The sequence below is a fragment of the Phoca vitulina genome, unplaced genomic scaffold (genome assembly GCF_004348235.1).
Source record: "Phoca vitulina isolate PV1807 unplaced genomic scaffold, GSC_HSeal_1.0 scaffold31, whole genome shotgun sequence".
NCBI lineage: Eukaryota > Metazoa > Chordata > Mammalia > Carnivora > Phocidae > Phoca > Phoca vitulina.
In genome coordinates, this window is record NW_022589734.1 from 24,312,024 (window position 1) to 24,326,997 (window position 14,974).

General features: G+C 42.8%; 1 protein-coding gene across 13 annotated transcripts in view; it reads left to right on the top strand.

Annotated features, from left to right (window-relative positions):
• The window catches only part of CARMIL1 (capping protein regulator and myosin 1 linker 1), a 306,714-nt gene that overhangs the window by 236,454 nt on the left and 55,286 nt on the right, over positions 1-14,974 (top strand). For all 13 annotated transcript variants that reach the window (XM_032424759.1, XM_032424754.1, XM_032424755.1 and 10 more), the window contains 3 exons: positions 1,669-1,844; positions 5,053-5,140; positions 7,629-7,778. In XM_032424759.1, the coding sequence (XP_032280650.1) occupies positions 1,669-1,844; positions 5,053-5,140; positions 7,629-7,778 (414 nt within the window). The remainder of the gene's footprint in view (positions 1-1,668; positions 1,845-5,052; positions 5,141-7,628; positions 7,779-14,974) is intronic.

Sequence of the window (14,974 nt, forward strand, 5' to 3'; positions counted from 1 at the left end):
GGGGGTGCTGTAGTGACTGCAGGAGTGGACGGGGGCCTGTACATGAGTGCGGGAGCGGACAGAGCACTGGACCAGTCTGCCCATAATAGTGCGTCCTTCGTCCTCGTTCTCACTGGACTAGTAATGGGATCAGGCTGGCTTTCCCAAACTGAGAGCTTGTTGTTAAAAGTAGCATCTTTGGAAACAGATTCGTGATATTATCTGTGACAGGCTGAATTTTTATCGTGTGCTGGGCATTATACTGAATGCTTCACACACGTAATGTCATTTTATCTTCAATAATCTTGGGAGGCAAGAACTTTTTTATTTGCCATTTTATGTAGGAGGAAAATAAAAGCGGGAAATCAGTAACAGCCCAGTGTCCCTCAGCTAGGATTTAAATTTCGGTCTCACGCTGATGCGTATTATGCCTTTTCCACACTTCCCAGCCATGTCTTCCTTCTCCGGCAAATGCTTTAACTTCCCCTAGCTCGCATTCTTCAACTTCAAAATGGGGATCACATGAAAAGCACCCCTCTCCCCCATCTTCACAGGTGTCCAAAGGATAAAATGTGCAGAAACATTTGGCAAACTCTAGAGTTTTGATTGTTCTTTGTCAAGTGCCCGGTAAATGTTTTTAAAATCATTCATGCTATTTTGTGTTGTAACAATTGTAACTTCACTGATCACTAAACCTTTTCTTTTAAAAGCATACATCCGTGGGTTTTTTCACTATCGATGTTTTGACAGAGCTATTGAAGGGTTCAATTTGGGGTTTCTGTGATTTGCAAAATCACGCAAGAGTTCATGTTCGATATATTTTCTAGTGGTATCTCTTTTCTAGCAGCAGGGAGAGCAGTCTGGTGTGGTAAGTTGGTGTATAAAGGCTTGAGACGTGTCTTCTTTCATCTTCCGCCGATCGCCTTGTGTTACGTGTGGCGCGCACGCCGTGACCCTTCAGATGCCAGCCCGAAGCTCGGGTGGGTCTGCGGGTGATTTAAAGCGATAACCTGACATCCGCGATCATCCAGCAGGCACAGGTCCCCCCAGAGCGGCTCAGAATCCTTGGTCGTGCTCCGGGACACTCATGTCCCTGTTCTCAGAGGGCTTAGCGTCATGTATAACCAGCTCCCAGCTTTCTGCCCCCCACCCCCCCCCCCTGCTGACTGCACTTCTCCCCCCCCCCGTGCCCCGCCCCCCCCCCCCCCCCCCCGTTTGCCCCCGTGGGCCCGCCCCCCCGCCCCCCCCCCCCCCGCTGTGCCCTGACATCACCTCTCCCCTTGGCTGTGCCCTGATGTCACCTCTCCCCCGCCCCCCCGTGCCCTGACGTCACCTCTCCCCTCCGCTGTGCCCTGACGTCACTTCTCCCCTCGGTTGTGCCCTGATGGCACCTCTCCCCTCGGCTGTGCCCTGATGTCACCTCTCCCCTCCGCTGTGCCCTGACGTCACTTCTCCCCTCCGTTGTGCCCTGATGGCACCTCTTCCCCGCCCCGCCCCCGCTGTGCCCTGACCTCACCTCACCCCTCCGCTGTGCCCTGACCTCACCTCTCCCCTCCGCTGTGCCCTGACGTCACCTCTCCCCTCGGCTGTGCCCTGACGTCACCTCACCCCTCCGCTGTGCCCTGACCTCACCTCACCCCTCCGCTGTGCCCTGACGTCACCTCTCCCCTCCGCTGTGCTGCGTTTCAGGTGTTGCTTGAGTCCATGGTCGATGCCGCCGAGGACCTTTGTCCCAACGTGATGAAGAAAGCCCACATTCGACAAGACTTGATTCATGCCAGCACTGAAAAGATTTCCATCCCACGTACCTTTGTGAAAAACGTCCTGTTGGAGCAGTCTGGAATTGACATCCTTAACAAGATTAGGTAGGTTTACGACTGTCGTTTGTGTGGCCGCAGTCGAGGCAGCTGGGAGGAGCGTTACTGTTGGCTCCAGCCGCGGAGAATGCGTAGACACGTCCAGTAGGCGGTCGTGGTGTACTGACAGGGCTGCGCGGAAACGCCTAGGTTTATACATTTCCAGAACAAGACGGCCGCGGATACGCCTGCCTTCGGAAGAGCATACAGCTCTCTGCTCCGTTTGTGTTTGATTTTTAATAGGGGGGTACTTGTTGGTAATCCCTTTTTTTCTCCTCCTGAAGCGTATCTTCCACCTTTAAAAATTACTAACTTGAAGTTTGCTTTCTGCCACCGTGCTGTTCTGAGCAAATGCCCAGCCTAGAGACAAGCAAAGGGGCCTGCTGTGACCTCCCGGCTGGTCCCTCCTGTGTTCTGTGGTGGGTCTGGATACTGTGTACCTGCTGATGCTGCTCTCGACTGTTGGCTGATTTGTGCTTGGTAAAGTTGGAAAAATACTCCAAGAGACAAATACTGAGAAGCTGTGATCACCAAACAAACTTTCCTCTATTTCCACCTAGAAACTCTGGGGTGGTTAGTAGTCTGAATGATATTCCACCAATTCTCCGTGTTTCTCCGTTGGGGAGTCAGCAGACTAGAAACCAAATTCAGAAATATTTTCAAGTGTCCCCTTTTAACTGTTTCTGAATCTTGATAAGAAGACTTCGATGTAGGGGGCAAAAAAAAACAACCAACAACAAAAACACACAAAAAACAAAACCCCAGCTTTTATCTGAAGAAGTGGGAGTTGTGTTAACAAAGAACAAGTGATGTGTAGCCGAATGAGAACCTATGAGAAAAATGAGAGTTAAAATAAGCCAAAAATGATATTACAACCTAGATATGGAAGGTAGATCATGGAACTTTGAGGATTGAGGAATTCTGCAGTGATGAGACCATCTTGGGTCTAAGGTGCAGCTGTCCTGTGTGTGTGTTGGGGTTTCTAAAAATAAAACTCTAGGGCGCCTGGGTGGCTCAGTCGTTAAGCGTCTGCCTTCGGCTCAGGTCATGGTCCCAGGGTCCTGGGATCGAGCCCCGCATCGGGCTCCCTGCTCAGCGGGAGGTCTACTTCTCTCTCTGCCTCTGCTTCTCTCTCTGCCTCTGCCTCTCTCTCTGTCTCTCATGAATAAATAAATAAAGTCTGTAAAAAAATAAATAAATAAAAGCTAAATGGTAAGACTTGCACAATGAAAGGCCATTTAGAAGATTTACAGGACCCCATAGATCAGTGATTTTATTGACTCAAGTATGCTTACATAGTTCTGCAACCCGTAGTTTTAGGATTTTTATTGAAGCCCCTGAAGTATTAAGGAGGAAAAAATGCATTGGCCACCATTCTTCTGTCCTAATGGATTGAATTACCAATGGATCATATTCTGGTGCCTTCACAAGAGTACCAAATTCTGTCAAATATGGTCACTTCTTTTGAAGATGGGCAAATTCTGAAAAGTGAAGAGCAGGCTAGAACTCCTTATATCAGTGAATCACTTCTATGTTCATTAACTCCTTGCTTGGCTTTTTAAAATGTGTTATTTGGAGCACTGATGGAATGAAAATACAAACGTCCACACTTGTGTATACATCCAGATATAGCTGTGCCCACGCAGGTTAAGTGGAATTCCTCTAAAAAGTTTGCGGTTTGGAAGTTCCATAAGGAAGCATATCATCCAGTAACAAAATGATAGCACAATCCTGAAACTTTTTTTTTTTTTGGTGCACTTTAAAGGATCTTTTTTGGTGCTACAGTTTGAAACAGATAAACCATCCCTCCCCAACTTGGTGGGGCAGGGGAGAGAGAAATAAAACGACCGATTCTATAGTTTTATGAGGAAGTAAAATTCCCAAACATGCCTGAAAAAATGAGAGGAAGTACTTGTCAAACTTAGAATCCCAGTCCCCACCCCCCTTCACCCCCACCTCCCACCCCAGGTTTGGGGTGGGACCCAGTAATCTGTATTTTTAATGAGACCCAGGTGAATCTTATCAGCAGACACCTCTGGGGAATAATAAAGTATTAGATAAGCCCAATAGCTCCCAAGACCTTGTTTCGGGGACAGGAATTAAAGAAACATCCTTTTATCTTTAGCCTAGGAAAATCTCTAATGTAGACATCAAAGAGTTAGTGCCACCATTTCTCCCTGCCATCCAAAATCCGCCTTGCCAGAAAAAAATCTCAATGCAAATTACTGCCTTTAGGTTAGAAAGGTTTTTCCCTGTTACACAAATATACTTTCAACCTTGGTTTTAGGATTAAATATATTTTGATAACTCCTTTCCCTGCTCTAAAAACTTGAAAATTCTTGACTTCAAAAGTAGACTGAACTTACAAGGCGATATTGGAGCGTGGGTCTATCTCTCCAGCACATTCACCTTCAACTGTATTGTGCATTTATGTCCATTTGTACATACGTGCATTTCAGTAGGATTATTCAGACTGAGGACACACGGGTAGAATTTGAATTCTTGGGAATACCAAATAACTAAAAATGCAGACTGAAATACCAGCTTTCTGACAGAGACCCTCGTGGCTGACTTGTTTATTAGTGAAAACTCCAAAACTAGGGGGTTACTTTCAGTTGACTGGACACCTTCTTAAGGTCAGGTGAGAGACACCGAAACTGCATGTTTTGGTAACCTCTGTTCATAAAAGGCAAGAGAACAGTGAATTTGTAACAGTTTGAAGTAAGACAGGGAGTACAGCAGAAGCAGTTCAATATGGTACCATTGGATTGGTAAAAAGTTTTGTATTTTTTTTAAGGCGGGGGACATGCATATTAAAGTAATAACCCAAGTTTAACAATCAGACTAGACTTTCTTAATTTACTCCAGCCCAGGTTTGTTTTCCTTTATGTCAGTGGAAGAATTGTTCCTCACCACACGGTACATCTGGTTCCCATTAAGTTTGTCTTCATCCAGACGTTTTTCATTTCTACCACTAAATCTTGAGTTTTGAGATTGCAGAAGCAGGTTGAAATTGGTCAAGCAAGTCTATTATTACCTGTGTGTTTATGGCAGTGTTTAAGGCTTATTTTTGGAAATCCTTAGCCCTGTTCACACGTTCTTCTGTTCCGTTTTCAAAGACAGAAGCGGAATCACAGTTGACCTTATCAACATGGCATCAGCGGTGGGTGATGTTGCACTATTTAAATGCTACCGTGTCCTTTTGCTTTTCACATAGTGAAGTGAAGCTGACAGTGGCCTCCTTCCTGTCTGATCGGATTGTGGATGAAATCCTGGATGCACTCTCACACTGCCATCATAGACTGGTGAGTGCTGTGCACATCCGGAGTGGGACTCCCAGTGCAGTCTGCCGTGATGCTGGGCAGGCTCCAGGTTGGGGATGCCGCTTCTTTCCTGCATCTTACTCCTTTGCAACTTTATGGCCACGATCCTACTTTTCCTCTCCTACATTGCTTCCAGACAATTCTAGAATATGTTAGAATCTCTCCAGAGAGAATGGAAGGGGAACAGGGACGTGATGGTATTGAGAAATTTTGTTGTGCATTTATAATGCAGATCAAAAGTTTTGTTAATAATGCTGAAACCGAGATCTAAAATTAAGGTATTTTAGATTATTTAATTTTTGTGTGCTTATTTTGTTGCTCTTCGACATGATCATGTGGGAATGGACTATTCCTGAAAACATGGGGTGAGGGGAGGGGAATATTTGGAGTCCAAAGAAAAGGCCAGAGTAAAATGGACACATTCTAGGGATCGGTAGCTGCCGCATGCCCAGCCAGGCCTCTTGGATATAACCGAGGTAAAGACATAAATTTTCTTCGTCTAGAGACTGGTTTTATTGAGGTAGAAGACTTTACTTCCAATCTCACTGCATATAAAAAATAGATGAGAAACTTCATGTGTTTTCAACTTCAGGAAGTCCTCTGAGGCACAGATGAAGGTTTCGTTACTCCTTACATCTCGTGTCGCGAACATTTTAGCAGTGTGGTGTGGTACGAATCTCTCGAGCAAGTTATGACGTTTTCCCCAGAGAAACATTTCAAATTAAGTGCAGGCTGGAGATAGCCGGCTTTATGGCATGGAATTGTTGGTGATGCCAGGGAGCACCTCAGTGGGAAGAACAGTAACCATGGCTTCTCCACGAGGCAGACAACATGAATATTTCAGAAAAATGGGTAGGCTGTCCTCTAAAATTGAAAAGATAGGACAGGAGTCTCTCGCAGTGTCACTGAAAATACTGCCCATGGGCTGGAGCTGGCCCACTCACCACCGGGGACCTGTGTCTGGTTAGGTCACCAACCAAGAGGCAACGTGGAGAAATTTCTAGAGCAACTGGAGATGGCCACAATACGCAAACACATGTTATTTCTCTAAAGTTTCATTTTTATTGTACTTTACCAATATACCGGTGTGTGGCAAACTGGAAATATAGAAAACTGGTTCATCACCCCAGAGACTTTTAAGAAGCACTAGCTTCTGGTTTGTGGCACAGAAAAGGCCTATGTTAGGGGCGCGTGGGTGGCTCAGTCGTTGGGCGTCTGCCTTCGGCTCAGGTCATGATCTCAGGGTCCTGGGATCGAGCCCCGCATCGGGCTCCCTGCTCGGTGGGGAGTCTGCTTCTCCCTCTCCCTTTGCCTCTGCTTGTGTTCCCTCTCTCGCTGTGTCTCTCTCTGTCAAATAAATGAATAAAATCTTTCAAAAAAAAAAAAAAAAAGGAAAGGCCTATGTTAGTGTCTAGAGCTCCCAAGTCAGACTTTTCCTTTTTTTTAAATAAGCGGGAGCAAAATCAATGGAGCATCCTTTATAGAAACAATTTCTCAATAACCCACGGCTGCAGGGACGGCCTCAAAATGCCCCCTGATACTGTATCAGCATGATTGCACGTGAGCACCACGCTGAACGGCTGAATTGTTCACTTTTTTGGCATTTGTCTTTCTTTGAAGAATTTACTCAGAAAAATACCGACTTTTTTTTTTTATACCATTTAAAAATGAACTATGTGGGTGCACTTTTGTATTGAACTTTATTTTAATATTCTGCTGATTTGGGTTGTAAGAAGAGAGCTTAACTGCTGTGTGAAAGGAATAGTATCTAAAAAATGAAATTTTGTTTTCAAAGACATTCCAATTACATGAATATATTCTCCAATTTAAGTTTAGAAGTGTCGCCAGTCGTTCCACGGTATTGTCCGCTGGTTCTGATCCTTTCCAAAGAATTAAATCAAAGTTCCTGGTGATGAATCAGCCCAGCACTAGAGTTTATTAACTTCAGCCCAGTTTATTCTGCCTCTTATCATTAATGTTTTTAGGTTTACCTAAAGCATAACAGTGGAAATTAATAAATCCTATCACATACGGTGTTCATTACCTGAAAACAATGAAAGCTGTTAGCAATTTCCTTCCTTTCAGCCCTTTAAAAACAGGAAAGGTTGGAATCATTTTATTTCCCCTAATTAGATACTTTTAAAGCACTAGATATAGAAAGAAATTATTTCGGAGGAACTATGAAATAAAATTAATGAAAAGAACACTCCTTATTTTCTTCTAGACTAAGTATTCTTGTATTTTACTAAAGGAGGTTTTATGATTTCTTGCTTAAGACAATCCACCCTCCAAAGATAATAAGAGGTAATAAGAGGTAAGTTATTGTAGTGTGAATGTATTAAGAATTGTCCGTAACCGCAGGCACATAGAATCCTTCACCGCGCCACCTTGTGGCAGGTATCTTCCAGAATTCAGCTAACATGCTCTTCCCTTCCTTGCCTCTGGTGCTTCTTCTCCTTGACTCTCTTAGGCTGACCATTTCAGCAGACGGGTCAACACCATTGCTCAGCCAGAGACCTTAGAGATTGAGCTGGCTGAAGAGAAGCCAGCTAAGCGCTCTGTCATGACGGTGGAGGAACTCACGGAGATGGAGCGTTTGGAAGATCTGGATACTTGTATGGTAAGACACGTCCTTTGGTGACACCGTTACCCCATCACCACTGGGCTTTGCTACTGATTTTTTTTTTTGGAGATCTCACCATTACAAACCAGACCAAATAGAACTCCCTCCCCGAGATCATTCTTTCAGAAACTTGTTGCTTACAGAGACTGTTAATGAAGCTAATGAAGCTAATGAAGCTGAAGCCTCAGGTCCCCACTAAGGCCCTGTACCTTACTTTGGATTTGTAATTTTGTAAAACTTCACTTTATTTCATTTTATTCTATTCTGTATTCCAGTGTAATTAACCTACAGCGTAATATTAATTTCAGGGGTTACAATATAGTGATTCAGCACTTCCATACATCACCCAGCGCTCATCACGACAGGTGCCCTCCTTCATCCCCATCACCTGTTTCCCCCATCCCCCACCCACCTCCCCTCTGGTCACCATCAGTGTGTTCTCTAGAGTTAAGAATCTGTTTCTTGGTTTGTCTCTCCCTTTTTCTCCTTTGCTTGTTTTTTGGGGGATTTTTTGTTTCTTAAAACTTTTCTTAAAGAGTACTTCCATACCCCCTCCCAAGGAAAAGTTGTGGAAGTTACAGTGAGCATAATACCTAGATCTGTCCCTGTAGCTTCAGTGGAAAAAATTCCTAAATTCATTAGGAGAAATTGATTATTTAACTTTTGAAGGTCATTTGTGACAAGAAAATATTTTTAAGTAAGCCATTAAGAATGTGGGGAGGACTTTTTCCCACACAAAATATGTAGGATAACTATTTCTGTCTTGGTCCTATCATTTTTTATTTCCTCTGGTGCTTTTTCCCGTTTTTAATTTACACAGTTTGGGGGTATCCTCTTATATTTGCATTTCCCATTTAGTTTATATTCTGTTTAATTCCCTAGATGTGATGTGCTTTAGAAGATGGAATATACACCTAGTGTCTACCTAGCAGTAGGTCTTGATTCCTAACTCACTTTCTGAATTTCACATGGTGTATCCATCTGGCCACGTAACCAGAGTGTTCAGTATGTTGATGTTTTTTCCCCTCTGAGGACAATTTTACTTAAGTTCCTATTTCATTATTTTAGAATTTGCATTATTAGTATTAGTTACTTCTTTATTGTAAAAACAGTTGTATGTGCCTCTCAATATTTTTATGTTTCACTAAAATAATTCATCTTTTAGGAATTCCTCAAAATCTGAGAGAGTGCTGCTAGACAACATCTGGGCTACTTCCTTGCCCAAATGTTTCTACATCAGCTAATAATTCTAGTAATTTTTAGATTCAGCCATTGTCAGGAATGATACTTGTTTTTAACTTTGAAAACCAAGGATTTGATGTGCCTGCTGTGATTTTTCTAGCCCAGAAGAAAAGGTAATGCTTTAAGTAGTTCCTTATTTATAAGCCAGCCATTGTTACCTGTTAAAGTCTGTGAATAAAATAATTGAGAACCCTCCAGATAAAACCCTATCATATACAAGAAGGCTAGCAAAGAAAGCCAAAAATATAATCCTAGATTTCAAATAACATTCTAGTATAGTGGAAGATGACAAATAATTTGCTATATAACATGTAAACTTACAACTGTATTTGGTCTATGTAGGGGGAATTATCAAGTTTTTTAATAACTTGTCTAGTATATTGTAAAATGTATCTTTAGTATTTTTTTACTTTGCATCTTGAGGCAATGGAAGTTAACATAGGGTGATTATTCCAGAAAGCTCTTAGTTTAACCTTAAAAGAAAATAAGTATGTTATAGGAAATAGATATGAATTAAAGATTCAAAATTAACTCTACATGTCACATTTCCTGCCAGAATTATTCAGTCATGTGTGAGTTGGGAAGGAGTAAAGAAAACGTGAGCTCGTAGACGTATTTTGTTGCGTTTGTAAGTTATGTGGTTTAGGATGAGAGAGTGTTGGCTAAGAAAGACTGGCTTAGCTACTGTAAGGATGGTGTTTCACTGTGTAAACTTTATTTTTGTTTGATTGACTGCTTTGGTTTTGTCATGTGAAAGAAAACGGTGGTTGTTCTTCTTAAATAAAGTGGGTGGGGTGAGAGTAGAGGAGAGGAATCATTTCTTTAAATTTATTTTTTATTAAGGTATAATCAACATATAATACCCTTTTAGTTTTATTTACTTATTTTTTTTTTAAAGATTTATTTATTTGGGAGAAAGAGCATGCTCCGGTGGGGGGGAGGGGCAGAGGGAAAGAAAATCTTAAGCAGGCTCCACGCCCAGCGCAGAGCCCCACTCAGGGCCCAGTCCAGGACCCTGAGCCAAAATCAAGAGTCAGACACTTAAGCAGTTGAGCCACCCAGGTGCCCCTTTACTTATTTATTTTTAAAGTAAACTCTACACCCAGCGTGAGGCTCGAACTCACGACCCCTGAGATCAGGAGTCATAGGCTCTACTGACTGAGCCTGCCAGGCGTCCCAACATTGTTTTACTTTTAGGTGTACGACATAATGATTTGATATACGTATATATTATAATACCCTAAGCCACCCACAGACAGCGCATTTTACAGCGTGGCAGGTCCTCTGGGTGCAGGGAGCCCTCTCCTACAGAAAATCAATTTTCTGAGCTTTGGGCTTTTTACCCTAAGCCCGTGGCACAAATTCAGAGCGAATTTGAAAGGAATAGAGGATTCGTCTCGCCTTTTAAAATTACCCGCACTGCCTCTTTCATAATCAAATAGCGGCAGATCGTTTGTGTTTCTCGTTGACATCCATTACCAAATATTCAAGTTGTGGTCCTCATGTGGCGCCATTTTAAAAGGGTTTGAAGAACAGGTTTGCAAGGGAGAAACATTCAGTTTGTTTTGGTTTTCTAAATGAGCCTGTGCACACGCCTTGGCAGCGTTTCTGGCTTAAGTGATCCAGGAAGACGGGATACAAGGTTAGCTGTTGTGTGGAAGAGCCCCAGAAGGACTAGCGCCTCCGTGCCTGCAGACAGCTTCCCCACGTGGAATCGTGAGTCCTGTGCCGTACACAGAGCTAGAGCGCCGTCAGGTGCGGTGTTGAAACTTTGCTATTACTGACATGTGGGTTGATAGCCCAGAGCCCTGTGACACTTTCCCTGGGGCATTCCAAAGTAACTTGGACTCATCACCGACCTTCTCCCTTAGAGATTCTACTTACAGAATCAGGATTCTGGCGTTTTTTGCCTGTGATGTTCATGACATCTGCTAAATCTATTTTTAAACATTTCTTTAACAAACTTAGTAGGCAATCTGGGCATCTCTTTTTTCCCTACCCCCAGATATCTTATCATCATGTTTCTTCCATGTCTCCCTGGTCCAAAAGTCAATTCCATTTCAGTCCTTATGTCTCTGTAAAGAACCAATAGTTATAATCACACTAAGGAAGGTTTAGCGCCATAAATTAGAGGTAGAAATTTTTTTTTTTTTAAAGCTTTTATTTATTTGACAGAGAGAAAGACAGCCAGAGAGGGAACACAAGCAGGGGGAGTGGGAGAGGGAGAAGCAGGCTTCCTGTGGAGCAGGGAGCCTGATGTGGGGCTCGATCCCAGGACCCTGGGATCATGACCTGAGCCAAAGGCAGACGCTTAACGACTGAGCCACCCAGGCACCCCTAGAGGTAGAAATTTATTAGTCGAGTTCAAGGGTTGCCTTTTTGGAGATGGAAACAAATTTAATGTATATGGCTGATTGCTTAAACTTACTCTTTGTCTAAGTGAGGGCTGAAATTAGAATGAGTGAGCGGTTTGAGAGGCCCTATTATCTGCTGGCAGGGCAGGCCAGGGAGTTGGTGGGGGGGAGGGAGGATGCCCGAGACCTTCTCATCAACCTTAATTTCATAATTGTTGAAGGAAAAGGCAGTTTTCTTTAAATAAAAGGGCAGAGTTAAAAAACTGTCTTCAATCTAATTATCTCTTTTTCTTTTAGCTAGAAAGAAACAAAGAAGTTATCTAGTTCAAGTGGTGGGTGTCATGGGGGTGAGGGGGTCCCGGATAGAACAAGAACTATGAGAATAACCTGCAGACATTTTCCAGTCTGTGTCCACTCTCATAGCCCCAGAGATTCTGATGTCAGTTTACTCCAGACAGAAAACCCATGATTTAAAAAGCCTTCTTGGTCATTTATTTAACACTTAGATGCAGTCCCTGTAATGTGATGAGCACTATTCCTAGCTCTTTATGAAGAGTAACCAGTTCAGCCCTTTCAACCACCTATGAATGATAGATATCATTAATATCTTGTGTCTAGCAAGTGGGTAAACTGAGGCATAGAAAAGTTAAGTAACTTGTTCAAGTGGCCTGAGATCCCCCAAAGGCAGGCAGTTTGGTATTGTAGTCTGTGCGTTTGACCAGTACATGGATGTCATATATGGTGTGTTTCTTACATCCAGAATTAAAGCTTCGGTAAGATTTAATTAGACTTGCATTGCTTTGTGTAACATATCTGCTTACTAATTCCAAACTAAACTGATATGTAAACAGGAACACAAATGAAAGACATGTACCATATAACTGTAATGTAAGCCTGCAGGTTTTAAACATGATTGGAAACCGCTATGTCAAAAATCCTGACACGCTCAATTGTTAGAAATGCATCTGCCCACTTTGGGCTTACCTGGAATATTCCTTGCCTTTCCATGTGTTATTTTGTTGGCGATAATGATTAATTAGCTTTCCTAGACTTATAATCTCAACACCCATGCCTTCTTTGTCCTGCTGAAACGTGTATTTACTTAGCCTCTTGATTGTCCATAGACCATCTGTTCTTTCCTGCTATCAGGTGCTCTTAGGAAATCAGTATTCCCAGCCGTCTCTTTCAACTTCACTTTATCATTGGCCTTTGGGGTATTGAAGGATGCAGTTCGCATTCTACTGATTAGTTACTTCTTAATTTATCGCTATATATAGTTTACCACCTTTAAAAAATTACAGAAGCTCAGGGTTTAGGATCACGTGCCAAGTGGGCGAAGAGCCAGCGTCTGCTCCTTAGCGTAACTAGCTCACTAATTGTATGTAATTCTTTCAGATATTTTAATGAGTGTCATACCCGTTTTAAATCGAAAGATATTCATGCAGAGAAGCAGTTCATCTACTTACTGATATTTCCTAGGAAAAGAATTTTAAAAGCCTTGAATTATTCTAGAGTACACCTTGTGAATCCTTTTTTCAATGACAAAATAACAATTATTTTCCCTTAACAAATTCAGCCTCAGATTTTAATATATAATTTTTCAGCTTTTTTTTTTTTTAAGATTTTATTTATTTGAGAAAGAGAGCATGAGAAAAGTGGGGAGGGGCAGAGGGAGAGGGAGAAGCAGACTCCCCGCTGAGCAGGGAGCCCAACACTGGGCTGGATCCCAGGACCCTGGGACCATGACATGAGCCAAAGGCAGATGCTTCACCGACTGAGCCACCGAGGTGCCCCTGATTTTTAAGCTTTTTAATACAGATTAAAATTTAACGAAGATCCATTTGTCTTGGTCAAAATACTTTTTAAAAAACAAAGCACCTCAAAAAAAAAATCACCTCAATTTTAAGTACCACTAGTTAGTAGAACTAATCTATTAACAATATTGCCAAGTATAGACTATTGAGTCAATATCTTATTTAAATTAGTTGCATGCATACTAAGTAGGTACAGGAAGTTGTTCAAGCCCTGGTTGTTAGCTTCCTCTTATAATTTTATTTATTCTGTAATGTCATTTTCTTATTGATATCAGTTAACTTTTTAATCACTGCAAAGTGACCTATGAAAACCTCTTGATTTCCAAATATTAATTTTCAAAACTATAGTATAGTGCAGCTAGAATGGGTGTTGTATGTTCCTCAGAGTTTCTAGTAATTTCTGTGGCAGACCTTTGTGGAAATGCCAGGGGCGCCCCGCAAATCCCCAGAGAGGTCACCATTTCCTGACGACAGTTTTCTTAGTCTTTTAATTTTTAACTGGCACCAATACTATTTGCAGAGGCCCTATTCCAGGGAGCTCCCTAGAGATCTGCCCCCAAAACCTTTTTAGAAAGCCTAACACACAGCATTGACCACCCTCAGCAGCCCCCAGGAGACAAAGGAGACCCCATGGAAAATCCCTGTGACACCCCGTTTCTATAGTCATCCCCGTACCTTTTCCAGGCAGGTGACAGAACGGCCCCACTGCTCCCAGTGTGAACCAAACTCCTGAGGAAGAAGACGGGGAGGACTCATTAAATCCCCCCACCCCCGAAAATGACTTAGAACATTAACTAGTTGTGACTAGTCAGGGCATTCCAAAACCAGCCTCTGAGTTGGGCATCTGACTTGCAGAGGATGTGATGATTCTTCTGAGCTTAATTCTGGACATGTAATCATAATTATAAAAGATAATTTTGGTTTCTCTCATGAGTTAAATTAAGCAAATGACCCTAATAGCCTGTGGATTGATGAAACAAACAAAAAACGTTCCGTTGTTTACCTGTGCGGGGGTGGGGTGGGGGTGGGTTTGTAGATGACATAGGAGTACACTTATACTTCCCTTGAACAGGACCTTTTTTAATCAACTCCTAACTAGTTAAGTCCCTTACAAGCAATCACAGATTTAGTAACTCCTGGGGCTAGTACAGTAGAGCCAATATTAGATGATTTCTCTAAAATCAATCCCACTTTGCAACCCTTAGAAACCTCATGTTTGCAGAGTGTGCATGTTTGTTTCAACAACCTCTCTCTTCTGTCAGAGAGCTCCAGATGATCACTGCTTGCCAGTGGAAACCGAAGGCCAGATGTCCTCTTTAACTTCTGAATTAAACCATATTCAAATCCTAGAGAACAGTGCCTTTAGATACTAAATGTGTGTGTCTAACAAAGAAGGTGAGCGGTCCTTCAGGGCGGCTTGCTTACCCGGGAACGGGCGCGGGGAAAAGACTGGATCAAGGTGGCTGCTGGCCCGAGAGCCCCGGGAGGAGGCAGGAGGAGTCCTCGATGATGAAGTCTTAGGTAGTTTTGAGCTATCGAAAGACTCCCTGAACTAAAAATACGGACTAGCGGGCCGTTTATTCATTCAATAAATGCTTATTGTTCATCCATCGTGAGCGCTGTTCTCGGCTCCGTGCTAGAAGTGGAAGGTGAAGGAACCAGCGTTATCACCCAGCAAGTTTGCCGCGCTGAAAGGCAGAAGTGGCAAAGCTCGTTCTGCACATCACAGAACTAGCATCTGTGGGAAGCCCACACGTGTATTTGCTTGGGTGTGGAAAGATGT